Source organism: Empidonax traillii, unplaced genomic scaffold, assembly GCF_003031625.1.
Source record: "Empidonax traillii isolate 1590-97213 ecotype Southwest subspecies unplaced genomic scaffold, ASM303162v1 scaffold20:size5563877, whole genome shotgun sequence".
NCBI classification, from domain to species: domain Eukaryota; kingdom Metazoa; phylum Chordata; class Aves; order Passeriformes; family Tyrannidae; genus Empidonax; species Empidonax traillii.
Window position 1 is genome coordinate 2317383 of NW_020955213.1, and position 13957 is coordinate 2331339.

Below are 13957 nucleotides of genomic sequence, written 5' to 3' on the forward strand. Positions count from 1 at the left end.
CATTTGAGAGCAAAGTGTACCAGTTTTAAAAGAAAAAAAGATGTAAAAATCAGACCTGATTTTAGAGGAGTTAAAATGAAAAAAAAATTTTAGAGGAGCTACTCTCAGGTAGGATTGTGGGGCAGGGCAGCTCTTGGAGCCTGTGTTTAAAATCCTGGCTGGGGAGTGGGTGCAGTGAAATAACTGAATGAAACAAAATTTAGCTAAGGGCGAGTATATCCGTCTCCTGCAAAATGCAGTACTATAAACTGTCGCACATCATCATGGGCTGCCCAGGGAAGTGGGGGATTCTCCATCCCCGGAGGTCTTTAAGATGAGAGTGGATGTGGCACTTGGTGCCATAGTCTAGTAACCACGGCAGTAGTGGATCAAGGGTTGGCCTTGATGATCTCAGAGGTCCTTTCCAACCCATCTGATTCTATGATTCTTTGATCTCTGTGTGCTCCCTAGAATATGAAATAACTTGAGCTTGCTTTGGAGCTCTGTGTTGGTTTGATAAGTCAGTCGACGCCAACCACAGGTGCAGCTTAATATAAAACATTCTCTGCAGACAGGTAGTAGCTCGAGACAAGGCAGCTGTTTCAAAAAGGGGAGAGGGGAAAAAAGGGATAAAATAGCTCAGAGTAGTCACTCCAGCTCCCTGATGCTGGTGTTCTCTGCTGGGGCCTGGGGAACCATTTATTTACCTCAGGGAAGTGGAGGAGGTGGCTGTGGCTCTGCTCCCAGCCTCTCTGCAGAGCTGACCCGGGGTAAGTGCTCCGGTCAGCAGGAAATCCCTGACGGTGCAGAGCCCGTCCTGACACTGAGGGCTGCCAAGGTCCCTGGGTTCAGCTGCCGTGGTGGTTCCGTCCCTGAGAGGCAGCTTCCTGAGGAAGCCCCAGGCTGCCACACCTGTGCTGCTGCTCTTCACGTTAAGGTAAATAGATTTACCTCCATGTTGCAATTGGTAGCAAATAATGCTGGGAACATCACACGTTCACACGTGCAACTGCCAACAAATACACGTCTCACTCGTCCCTCCTGAGGACAGTCTGTCCCTCCTAAGCTGTGCTGGAGGGTTCTGTGAGCTGGGGCTGGGATTTTTCCCAGCTTCAGGACTCTGCAGACGTATTATCTAGCTTCCCTTCCTGTCTGGTCAGAGTCTAGACTCTCCTTCATTATCAGGGGGAAGCAGTAAGTCACTGCAATAGGAAAGCACCAAACAGCATTGCCAGAGATGTTTCAACAGAGGCTCACGTGCTGCAGACACTTTGACCCCAATGACTCTTAAATCTCTTCGCTCTTCTCCTTGAGGCAAGTGTTGGGAAATAACAGCACTGCTGAGGGCTGGAGATCTGCCTTGGAGCCCTGGGAACCTCCCCCAGCCTCTCCACAGCATCACTGCTGGCAGACAAAGCTGCTCTGGAGTTTCTCTTTAATTGTGTCTGTGGGGATCTGGCTGAGGAGAAAAACTAATTTTAGGGACTTGAGAATGGAAAGAGTTTTCTCCATGGCATTTGTAGAAAAGCTTTCCTGAGCAATAGATTGAACAATTGATTACTATTTATAAGAAATCTCCCTATTACTGTCCTTACTGTGATATTTTTATCAGATGGAAGCAGTTTCTACTAAGGAGCTGCTTTGGAAAATAACCCCTTGTATTATTTTCCTCATTTGACAATCTGTTTTTTCAAATTGGACAGTAAGGGACAGCACATAGTAAATTTAGTACAAATTAAACTTAGGATAAACTCAGTCTTCTGCAAAATCTTAACCCCTGGTTATGAATGATTTCTCTTGTTCCTGTGGCAGCTCTCTTTGCCCTCTCCTCCCTGTGAGACTTGCAGGAGGGATCAGGGATCTCTGTAGAACTGGGCTAATGAGATAACTGAGACACCTACAGAAGCTTTAAAGAAAAAAATTAAATAATTTGGATGTGTTACTACATTAATTGTGGTGGATACACTGTTATTTTTGAGCGAGAAGCAAATTTAGAGCTGATTGTGTACTTGAGAAATACTTTTTTAAATGTGTCCATATTTCCAAACCACCTGCCCTTCTTTAGGTATGAAAATAAACCATGCAAGACAAAGGATGGGTTATTGGCAGTGGTGTGGGGTCTGGGGCAAACACAACGTGCAGCAGCAGGAGAAAATCCTTTTTTTTGCTCAGTGGAAAAGAACCCAGGCAGAGCAGGGGGGTGTCATTGCTGAATGTGTTTTAACACCACCCGGAGATGCTGAGCTCTGGTCCTGCTCTTTCTGAAGTCCCTGCCTAATTTGTCTCAGCACAGAATACAGGTTTAAACCCACAACCAAAAGATGGGGGAAAAAGCTGCCTTTAAGGGATTTTTGTTACCTGTCAAGGGGAATCAAGTACTAAAAATCATTTTGTGTTATTTAAATACAGTATTTGCCACCTAAATTTTACCTTTGAATGAAGCATAGAAGTCCAGGTTTCCTGGTGGGATGTGACTAAGCTGCAAGTACAAGTGCCAAGGAAATGGCTCCTTCAAGGTAATTCTCAGTAATTCCACTGTTTACTCTGTGCCTTACTCAGAGGAGGATGTACAAGCAGTCCCGTGTACCTTCCCTGACCGCTGTGAAAGGGTGACAGAGGACTAACAGGTCAAAAAATATTTTGTCAGTCCCCTCTGTCTTATCAACAGTGCTTGTTTACCAGAACTTGACACCAGTGCTGTTCACGGAGTTTGTGCTGCTGTGACCAGACCTGCTGTCCCATGGCATGGATGTGGCCAGAGCAGTTCCAGGAGGAGCTATGTTGGCATAGTCTGCACTCCATTAGAGCTAAAGCATTACAAAACTGCTGTAGATCAGGCACTGAATTCATTCCCAGCATGTTTTGTATGTATCTACTGCTGATGTCAGAGATTAAAAAGACACATCTATGTGTCCACCCAGCCACCTGGACTGGACAGTGTCCAGTCCCTGGATCACTGTCCACCCATGTGCAGGCTACTCTTCCCTGTGTCAGCTACTGCAGACTGGATGTCCAAGCAGCATTTCAGAGCACAATCCATAATTGGGGCTGGCTCAGGGTCTGTTAAACCCACAGGCTCGAGTTCCCCAGAGGAAGTTACGTGTGTATCTTTCTGCATCAAGATGAAGATTTATCTGTGCAGCCAGGCCAGATCATTTCAAGTCCTTCAGCCACCCCTGCAGACCCCCAGAAAGGCAGCTGGAAAGAAACCACAACTCCCCTCCCAAATGAGGTGTGTCTGCAAGGGCTGTTGCTCTGTGAGGGGAACAGAAACTCCCCGGTTCCTGTCTGAGAGGCGCTTGCTCAAATGGGACTGCTATTTAAGGAGGCAGGAATGGTCTCGTGCTGATGAAAAAGAGGAAGGGGACATTGTTTTTCTGAAGGTATTTTTAAGCAGCCCTCGCCTTCAAGAATGTAAAAAGCAGATTGAAATCATATGGGCAGAGCTCCATTGGGTGAACAAAACACAAAGAGGCGAGCAGAGGCTTTGCTCTTTTAATGCAGTGACCAGTACATACACACGGCATTTTGCTGCTGCAGGGATGTTTATCAGAGTTTCATTTTTGAGCATGACCTAAGTAGCAATAAAGATGATTTCACAGCCTTCACATACCTTTTCCATGGTATTGAGCAATGAATCATCTTTCCAGAGTTGCTCCTGAACTCCAGAAGCCACCCCATGCCACCCCACTGGTGTTATTGCTGCCTCCTCTGCTCTGGCCCCCATCCCCAATGGGGCTGAGCATCTCAGGCATTTCATTTTACAGGAAGGAGAACCAAGTTGCTGAGTTTCTGTGTGACCTACCTACAGGCACGCATAGAGTCTGCCAGCAGCCTGGGACAGGCAGCTCAAACATCCACCCACAGCCCCAGCACGGGATCCACACATGGTCAGTCAGCATCATGGGGTGTTGGAGAAGCAGCTCCCCACAGCAGAGCTGACATGTGAGCCCCTGCCATGGGACTGCTGGGTTGCAGCAAGGAGTCCCCATCAGCGTGGGCATGGGCAAAAGCCCCTCTGCCAACAGGCAGTTTTTTGGAAGGGCTGTCCCAAGGCTGTGCTCCCGATGGCCATGGTGCTCCACACACGCTCACACCAGCCCCGAAGACCACACGAGATCCAAGGTGGCTGAGGTACCGTGGTTTAATCCTCACTTGGCCAGGGTTTCAAGAACCCAAGCTCCCAACTCCCTTCAGGCTGTTCTGGCTGCTATTCAGCATGGTTTTACAGGTGAATGGGGACAGAGGAGCTTCAGTGCTCTTGGAAGAAAGCAAATGCCTGTCTAACAACACCTCGGAGAGCTGACAGGCCCCAGGAGCGCTGGGCTTTCCCATCAGCCCTAGAGTCCACAGAGTCCTGCCCTGCCCCAGCCTCCCTGGATGACTTACAGTTGTTGTTGGTGTTGTGAGAGTGCAGCTGGACCAAGTCCTCTTCCAAGGCCCCTGCCAGCTCCTTCAGGTCCCTGGAGGTGTCTGCCCTCAGGTACTGCCAAGCCTTGCGCCCATTGTGGTCCCTACAGCTGGTGTCTGCCCCATAAGCTCCCACCAGCACTTTGATGAGCACCTCATGTCCCTGCAAGGCAGCCAGGTGCAAGGGGGTGAGCCCACCGCTGGCTGTGGGGATGTTCACGTTGACAGGGTAGCCTTTCTTCTGGGCATGGGAGACAACCTGGATGAGGCTCTCATGGTGCCCATGCTTCGCAAGCCAGTGGAGAGCGGTGAAGCCTGTCACAAAGTCTCTCCTGGTCAGCAGGCTGGGATCCAAGTCCAGCAGCTTGATGATGCTTTCGGCATCGCCCTCAGCCACCGTCAGCAGCCATGCGTGCTCCAGGGGATCAAGGACCAGGGGCACCAGGTCAGGACTCTGCTCGGGCTTCTGCTCTTGGTGCAGCCCTGCAAGGAGACTGCTGCTGTTGGATGGCTTTTGAGTCGTGGTAAACCGCAAGGTGCTGCCAGGGCTGTTGGTCTGTAGGAGGATTTCCTTCAGCTCCTTCCTCCGGGTACTGCCAGGACTGATAGAGAACCTGCCTGCAGTCCTACCCCAGCTGCCCAGGCTGTACCTGCTCCAGTTGATGCTTTTGTTGGTGTCCGTCTTCTGCAGTGTATAGAAACTGTCCCTGCTCCCCAGGGTGGCTGACCGGAGCTGGGAACTTCGGGCTCGGCTCCCTGCTTGGGGCTGGGCAGCTTCCAGGAAGGAGAACCTCCGGCCGGTGCCAGCTACCTTCTGCTGTGCCACGCTCTGCTCCTGCCGGGCCATGGCGGTGTCTCCCCGGGGCTGGCCGGCAGCCTGATCCCCAGGAGGGCACAGCTCATGCTCCCCAGCTCTCACCCCACGCTTCCTCCCCGGCATTATGCAGAGGAGGAACCGATTCTGCGTGGCGGGAGGGCATGGCGGCGATCCCAGCGCTGCCGGGTGGTGCAGGCGACCTTTGGCCACGCTGTGTCTGTGGCTGCCGCAGGCGACGGGCACGGCCTCAGCCGTGGGCTGTCTGCACTCCCGGCCCCACTCGGCTGTGGTGTCACAGAGGGAGAGCAGGTGGCTGTGTGGGGAGTGTGTGGGACCACGGGGGCAGGTGGAGGCGGGTGGGTCCTGGACAGCCCAGTGCTGGTGTTATAGAAAAAATTTGATGAACTGTGTTCTCCTCTTTGAGCAGTCTCGTTTAGCACCGGTGTCTCACCATCAGCACCTGAAGTAGTCCGTTCACTTAGACTTTGCGTTCTCAGTGGGGCTCCAGGTCAGACCCTGTTACAGGGTCTGGCCTGTGTAAATCTGTGACACTGATCCCAGGAATGCTTCCTCTGGCCCCAGTGGTGCCCCAAGGTTGCCTTGCTGAGGCACCTGTCTTACAGTCCCTCCCAAAATTGCCCCCCACGATTGCAATGCTTCTCCTTAATGCTGTGCTCAGGAAGACCCAGGTTACTGCCCCAAGGGGCCGTATTCCCAGCAGCTGGTGAGTCTCTGTGCTGTAAGGGACACCCACCCTGGGACAGTGTTTTGGGTCCCTTGCCACATGATGTTTCATCCCAGAGGCATTTTGCCTTCCTCTCTTGCTGTGTTTCACTTTCCAGCATGGTGGTGGTGGCAGCTGCAGCCACCAGTAGTCTGTATCCTAATTTTTTTTAGAAATTAGGACAAATTCCTCACCTCAAAAGCCCAGCCCCCCCCATTCATGTTTCTCCCAAGACCTTTCTCTAATCCATGACTCCTCTGACACCCATGGCTGAACTGTCACTGGATGGTTTTGTGGCTGGTCAGGCAATGAAGAGCCACAACAGCCCTTTTTTTTTTGAACCTTCCTAATTTCCCTTGCTCTGACTTGCTCTGGGCTGGTCGTCTGCCCTCAAGGACCTTTGCCTTTCTCCAGCCACTTAAACCAGTTTTTCTGGGATGTGTGAGGAGCTGGCGTAGTCTCAAAGCCCAAACAACTGGTGGTGAAAACGTAATTGTCCCCTTGCTCCCTTTCTGGTGCTGCCTGGATTTATCACTGGCTGTAAGTAGCTTCTGTGGGCTCAGAGAACTTGAGGCACACAACTGTGGGATCCTGGGGAAGAGTTGAAAACACTTGGGTGGCAGCTGAGGAAAACAAGGTGCTGCTCTTGGGGAATGAGGTGCACAGCAAAGCTCCCATTTAGGGCTACCCAGGCCATACCTGCATTAGGGACTGGATGCACTGGTGAGCTCTGACCAGGACAAAACGCAGGTTCCAACCCTGGGGACTTTACTCGGGGGTCCCAGGGGCTGAGGAAGTGACTTGCTTTGGATGGGGTCCGAGTTCCCTCTCAGCCTTTTTTGATGCTTGTGCTGGCACCAAATGAAGGGAAACCCAGGCGGCAGCAACGACACCCCCCCAGGAAGGAGCAGATGTGCTCAAGCAGCTGAGGGAGCTGAGGCTGCACCTTCAGGCCGAGAGGGGCCGGGAAGGACTGTGGTGCCACCGGGAGGTGCCCGGCGAGCCTGAACCGTCCGGCAGCTCTCAGGGCAAGGGCGCCGGGTGCTCCGACCGGGAACGCGAACAGACCCAAACCGCGAACCCCGGTCCAGCCTCGGGGCTGCACGGCCCGTGCTACCGGAGGGGGCGCAGGGCAGGCGGACATCCCGCGGGGCTGGCAGGGACCGGAGACCCGCTGTCCGGGGCTCGGTACCCGCTGTCCGGGGCTCGGTACCCGCTGTCCGGGGCTCCGCCCGGCCCCGCTCGGAGCCACCGCCCCAGACCCTCCGCCCACCCCTCCCGCAGCCCGGGCTGCACCATCGCGGGCGGTCTCAGGGGGAGGACCGGCGGCCCCGCACCTCCCGGAGCGCGGCGGCGGCGGAAGCGACGGTCCCGACAGGCCCGAGCAGGGCTGGGGCGGCGGGGCCGGGCGGGGCGGGGCGGAGTGCGGGGCGGGGCGGGCGCGGGGCCGCGGCCGGGCCCCCCCGCGCGGTGCCGCGGTGGGCGCGCCCGGAGCCGCCCGCAGGCCGGGGCGGGACGTGCGGCGGGCGCGCAGCGATGGCGGCGGCCGAGGTGGCGCGGCAGGTGCGGGGGGCGCGGGGCCGCCTCATCGCGGGGCCCGGGCGGCGCCGGGGCGGGGGGACCGGAGCCGGGCAGCGCCGGGGCGGCGGGAGGGACAGTCGGGCACGGCCGGGGCGGCGAGCCGGGGCGGAGGGGGGCGCGGGCTGCGGGGACACCGGCCTGGGGCCGTCCGCGGCGGCGGCTCCCGGAGGGTCGGGGTTTGGGGGCTGCCCCGAGGGGTGTGGGGGTTACCCGGGGTAGGGGGCGTTGGGGTCCCCCCGCTGCAGCCCGGCCCGGGCTTCCCCTCCCGCACCGGGATGGGCCGGGGGTCCCTCCCGGCCGGTGCCCCCGGAGCCGGGCCCGGCGCTGGTCGAGCTGCAGCGCTGGGGAGGCCTCGCCCCGCTCCCCCGCCCGGGATGGGGGCCCCTCGCCGGCCGGGGCGCGGCGGTGGCGTCCCGGTCTCTCGAGGGATGCTGCGCTCCCAGAGGAACATCGCCCCGTGCTCGGCAGTGGCGGTGCGGGGAGGTGGCCGGGCCGGCACCGTGTGCCGGAGGAGCTGCGGGAGCCGAACGGCAGCGCCGTGTCCCCGCTGCTCTGACCCCGAGGGTCCCCCCGACGTGTCCACCCGGGCCGGCACAAGGTCTCTATGTGCCTGCGGAGAATTATCTCCGCAGGAGACAGGAGGAGGAGAGGGAGCCGAGCCACCTTCGCGTGTATTAGAGAAATGCTAAGAAGGCATCTGTAACGCGTTTGCATGCGGAAGCGTTTTGTCTGTGATTTGATGGGCTTCCAACTTTGATGTCCGTGTGTTAGTACAGAAATAATACTTGAGATGAATGCTTGCCATTTCGGCTTCAAAGCAGTAGGTTTTAGCATGGACCCAGTCTTGTTGAACGGGTAAATGTAGCCATTCCTTGCCAGTTTGTGATGTTATTTCTTCCTGGACATACCCATTGCCTTGTATGTGACTGCCAAGGTATGTAAAGTGACTCACTTGCTCCTCTGTCTTTTAAAAGCAATTGAGCGTTAGACTTTCCTAAGATAATGTACAGGAGTTCAGACATCTGCTCGTGGCCTGGCAGGATTTATAATATGGCACAGCCTCTCTTTTGGAGGCAAAAGGGAAAGCTGGCTGTGAGACAGGCTTGAAATTAATGTACTGCAAATTGCACGTCTTTATTCAGACAGATGACTTGTCAGCCAAGGTCTTGGGCATCCGGTCGTGGCCGTGGTTTGTGGAGCAGTCAGCTGTACTGTCCAGGTGGTGCAGAGGGCTCTGAGTGTGCCAGCAGGGTTAAACATGTGAGGTCTGGGTTTGTGGGGCAGTTGGGATCACTACCCAACCTCTGCCCCAGCAAACCCTCCATCAAACCCTCATTTATTGTGGAGATGGTCAGTGAAAAGCCCTCCTCCCTGGGCAGACAGTGGGGCCCTGTCACCACCAGGCTGAGTCCCTTCTCCTGTCCTCTGCTGGTGCAGAGGGTGCAGGATTTAAATGCTGAGACCGCAGCGAATGTGTCCACCCTGTTGCCCATGGGGGGAGGATGTGTGCAGAGGACTGGCTTGCCAGGCGGTGTCCAACTCTCAATCTCTTGCAGGGGTCAGAAAAACCATTATGACTGCTGATAGTGATATGTATTTTTTAGTTGCTGGAGGAGACTTCTGGGAACGTGTCCAAACTGCATTGGTGTTTCTGCAGCCTTTTGGCAGGGGCATAAGGAAGTGTAATCTTAAGAGTTGTCAGAATGTGAGATTTTGGAAGCACCTGACTGTGCATATTCAGTGGCTGGGTGATGCAGTGCGTCTGAAGAGGGTGGTCGATGGTCAGGAGCTTTGGTGAGACGTTTCTTGCTTTCTGCGGTGGCTGATTCAAAACTATTTCCCTCTCACTTTTCTGTTTTTTTTTTCTTTTATATTCTGCTTGATTTGTTGTTAGCTGAGCAAGGAAAAGAAATAAAAAGTCTTTATCTAGACTTTACTTTCTTGCTTTACATTCGTCTTGTGGAGGAAATTTACACTGTCTGCTGGGTAATTCCCTTGTTGCGTGAGAGAATTACTTGTACAAGTGAGAAGTAATTTGTCCAAGTGTTGCTCTAATTTGCTGTTTAATTAGAGCCAAATGCAAGTGGATGCCATAATGCCTAGGTCAGGAGAAGGGATCTGATGTTGTTCTGACATGGAAAACTGTGGTGTGGAAACCTCAGTTCAGTTGCTTTGTGATGTGACCTCTTGTGCAAGAGTTGTCTCGGGTTTGGGGGTTAAGCCCCCAGGTCTCAGCATTACAGGGCAGCAGAGGGGCAGGGGGGTGGCTGCTGTGAGCGCTGTCAGCAGTGCTGGAGCTCTGTGAGTGTTGCTTGGTTTGGTTTTGTTGTGGGATGGTGCTGTTGCGTTTGTTGCAGCAGTTTGGAAATCCTTCAAAGGGAGTCTCCATGGCCTCAGTATTTTAATTGATTGTCGTTTGGGAAGAGATGGGAAATTGTGTCAGAAGTACTGAATGTCAGCTGTCAGTGTCCTGAACAGAAACAATGTTCTCAATTAGATGCAGCCTTTGGGAGCAGTTTCATGCTGTGCGGGCCTTGTTTGGATATTGGTCCCTTGGGTTCAGAGCTGTAACGTTCTTTATTTGCTGTCCTCTGCTTGAATATCACCAAGTGGAGGCTTTTCCTTTGCCGTTGTGTCCTTTCTCATCATTCCAGGCCATCAGAAATAGTTCTGGATATGCATCGTTGACATTTGCAATGGCAGCACCACTGAGTGTCTCAGGGACCGTGCTCCGCTTTATCTCTGCAAAGAGGAAACGGCCTCTCAGGGCTTTGAGGACGCTGGGAGGTGACAGTGCTGTACCTACTTGTTGTGTAAAGTAGATCAAGGCACAGACAGGCATTCAGCAAGATTTTCCTTTAATCATTTCTTCATCCCAAGGACCCTGGAGTGATTCAAACACCCGGAGTCCAAATCTCGCCAGTTTTATGTAAACTAATATTTAACGTGCCATGCTTTCAGGCTTGGGGTCATTCATAATAGCATCTTTGTATTTTTCATATATTTCTGATAGTGCTCTGTAAGAATCAGAGTTGGCAGTGGTGGTTTCTGTGGCATGGAGAAACACTGACAAAAGGTTGTGTAAATCCTTGAAAGACAGGCAAAAAGTCAAGTAACCTCTCCAAGTGACCGCTCCTTACTTTCACTCTGTAGTACCCCAGTGATGCAGCAAGAGAGTGTGTTGCTCTTTTTGTTCTTTTAATCTTGTTTGTGACAAACATGCTTTGCTTCCTCCCGAGCAACAACAGCCCATTCTATCCTGGAGCGGGTCACTCTGTGTATATGGGGGAAAAAAAGGCATCTGGTATCTTGGTGTGGTGCCAGTGTTCACACTGGCTTTCCAGAGATTCCATCTTTGCCTTCGTTCCAAGAAGCTGGTAACGTTAACACAGAGAGTATGGAAGGACTCAGCCATCCAGCACTCACTGATGCTTGTGGAAAAAGCCTTCACACATACAACAGTTAAGCCTTACTTACCTTGTTGGTACCTCTGAATATGTTTTAAATTTGATCTGAAACCTTGTTTTCAAAGATAAGTAATGGAACACAGCTCTTGAACACTTCACCAGCAAAAAGCTTATAAGCTTAATGTATTCTCCTTCAGTGTTGAACAAGGTGATCCAACTCCACATTTAACATACATCCAGGATGACTAATCATTGTGTTCATATGTTGTTTATGATGATGGTCTTTATATATAGCAGCATTCTGGGTACAGAGACTTGGTGCCTGAAGTCTGGTGACTTGCACAGTTTCTTGGTGGATCAGATAGAAAATGTTTATTTTCTCTCCGCAGGTTTGGTAATTGCTGACAACTTTCTGATGTTTGTTTGACCTTAAAACATTTTTACTTATTTTTTTCCCGTTGCATCTTATCTCTTGATGCCTTGGCCAAGGAAGTTTTAGATTTTTAGCCAGAGTAGCACATGGTTGTGTACTTAACGTGAAGGCTCAGCTGCTGTGACTGGAAATCAGATTTCATAGTACTTGTTTCCTGGCCTGTAGCAGACGTGAAGTGTGGTTTAACTGCATTATAAAACCACAGGTGACTAGAAAAAGAAGCTGCAGGAAATGACTTGCAGGCTGAATTCTGTGCGATGGTAAATGCCTCCTCTCAGCCCAGCATGGCTTAACTTCTACCGTTTATTTTGTTCCATCTGGATCACACTTATATTTAGGGATGAGGGGAAGATTTGTTCTTAATGAGAGCCTACACTCCTGCCCACGCTTCCTGGGGAGAGTAGTGTTCAAGCAGTCTTCCAATGGTGCAGTTTTAAGGCTGAGTATTAAAAATACACTTGATATTTCTCCTTCCCCAGGAGCAGTGTGCCTGTGGTTCTCTCTCGCGCCTTCATGGACTCTGTCCCCCCATCTGTTCTTCACCAGGACTGTGGTGCTTTTGCTGCAGATCCAACACTGCCATAGGATACCCCGGTGCTGGGTTTTGTTTTGGTGACAGCAGTCTAAGAGAGTTTGAGTGTGTTGTCACAAAAATCTGCGTACCTGACAGCCTCCCTTTCTTCTGCCTTAGCTGTTTGTGCATTGCTGGACTTGGAGCTGCATCCTCAAGGCAAATCCAGAATCTGCTGGGGAACTCGAGCGCCTTCCTCATGAACATGTCGTTAGGAGGGAAGGTGCTCAGGAATTAATAAAGCACCATATTTGGTGAACATCTTGTCAGGAAGAGTCAGGCTAATACACAAAATATGGCTAAGGGGAAACATGTTTACACATCACAGACTGGTAAATATGGTTAATGGTTGAAGTGTATTTGGAGCCTCATATCTGAAAAAAAAACAACCAACAAACCCACAAGAGCAAAACAGTAACAAGGCAAGTAATGATACTGACAGGCTGCTGTAGTAAATGCACTCCTTGGGGATGTTTTCCCATCTTAAAATTCCAGTGCCATTAGCAGAAGAGGGAAAACCAGTATGCCTGCCCCTACAGTCTTTCAAGATACGTGAAAGCATGATTCTGAAAGAACAAGTTAAAAATTACACCCTGTAAACTATTGCCTTTTGGCTGCAGTATTTCTTGCAGACTTATGATGTTACTGGAAAGCCAGAGGGGAATTTTCTGGTTTTGACACTAAAATACGTTATTAAGAAGAGCCCTTTCTTCAGAGAGGCAAATACTTTTTTTGGGGCTGCAGGAGGGCAACTTTCCAGTACACACAAATAATGTGGGTGTAGCTCCATTCTCTCTGTTTTGGATGATGCCATTTCTGAGGCTGAACCTCCTGCATGTGGTTTATTGCTGTTTGCTGGGCAGGGTTGGAACTTCGAGTGCCTTGGCCTACACAGGCCTGTGTGCAATGGCCAGGTGGAGATTTCTGCCCCCCTCCAGAAGCAAGTGGGTCTGCTGGGTGTGAGACTTGAGTTTCTACGTATTTTCTCAAGAAACAAGTGTTTTACTGCCTCTTTATTTCAGCAGCTGTGTTTGGGTATGTGTTTTTGCACAGTTTAGTATTTTTCTGACAGGGCTACCTTCAGATGTGTGGCAAATGAAACGTGCTATTTGTGCCGCCTGGATTTGTTTTGGGGACGAGGGAAGCACGCTGACATGATTGACAGCATCCCTGCAAATCTGCTTGGACTGTGCAGTTGATTCTACTTGGGAGGTCTTAGAGAATAGACAGAGCATTATTCTGCTTGAAAATGACACAACTATTTCATTGTGTTTCAGGGTGAAGGCTGTCGTACTGTCCCGCTCTCTGGACACGTAGGATTTGACAGTTTGCCTGACCAGCTGGTTAATAAGTCAGTTAATCATGGGTTTTGTTTCAACATCCTGTGTGTGGGTGAGTATTTCCATTTTGGGAAGTTCTCTTGCTGAAAAGTTCTCTGCAGCTGGATGTAGCTTGTCGGTGACAGCGTTAACAAGGTAGCTTTGATTTAAATTTCCCCAACTGTTCTATTTTCAGTAACAAGATTTACTGGTGCTCTGGGAAATCCCCGCTGGTGTTCTGCAGTATGGCTCTCTACCAAGCAGTGAAATAAAATGCCTAAAATCACAGGCTGTTATTATGATCTTTATTTTCCTAGTATGTTTGAATTTCACATTTTTAAAAGAAAATAGGTACTCATGCCAGAGTACTTTGTTCTGAGGTCTTGTTTGGCTAGGTATTGAATTATTATTATAATTATTTTAACACAATAGTAGTCGTCTCCTCTTAAATCACTAAAAGCTATTTTTTTCTCTTCCCTTCTGTGCATACTTGAATTAAAATTGTGTCTAGCCAAGCCTTAACTGGTCAGACGATTATCCAAGATGCCATGTGTGGATCACAGCTGGGGCCTGGCACTGTAGCAGGACTTGGTGGCTACCCCTGCATCCCATCTCACAGGTCTTCCCCAGGGTTAGGATCCCAAATAGTCCCTCCTTGGAGGCAGAAGTAAAAACCCTATATGGCTTTGATAGAGTAGTTTGGCAGTGTGGATAAG

The 13957-nt window shown here is 51.3% G+C and overlaps 2 protein-coding genes across 6 annotated transcripts in view; one reads left to right on the forward strand and one right to left on the reverse strand.

The window, feature by feature from the left end:
* Positions 1 to 4105: 4105 nt before the first annotated feature.
* On the reverse strand, positions 4106 to 5425 carry SOWAHD (sosondowah ankyrin repeat domain family member D). Its single transcript, XM_027898573.1, has one exon. It carries the CDS (start codon positions 5327 to 5329, stop codon positions 4232 to 4234), a length of 1098 nt encoding a protein of 365 aa, XP_027754374.1. The 5' UTR covers positions 5330 to 5425; the 3' UTR covers positions 4106 to 4231.
* Positions 5426 to 7416: 1991 nt separating this feature from the next.
* Positions 7417 to 13957, forward strand: part of SEPT6 (septin 6) — a 28984-nt gene continuing 22443 nt past the window's right edge. For all 5 annotated transcript variants that reach the window (XM_027898551.1, XM_027898533.1, XM_027898527.1 and 2 more), the window contains exons 1-2: positions 7417 to 7493; positions 13200 to 13314. In XM_027898551.1, the coding sequence (XP_027754352.1) occupies positions 7467 to 7493; positions 13200 to 13314 (142 nt within the window). In that variant the 5' untranslated portion in view covers positions 7417 to 7466. The remainder of the gene's footprint in view (positions 7494 to 13199; positions 13315 to 13957) is intronic.

Excerpts from the sequence above, each read along its gene's own strand:
- SOWAHD (XM_027898573.1), bottom strand. The coding sequence starts at position 5,329 with ATGCCGGGGAGGAAGCGTGGGGTGAGAGCTGGGGAGCATGAGCTGTGC.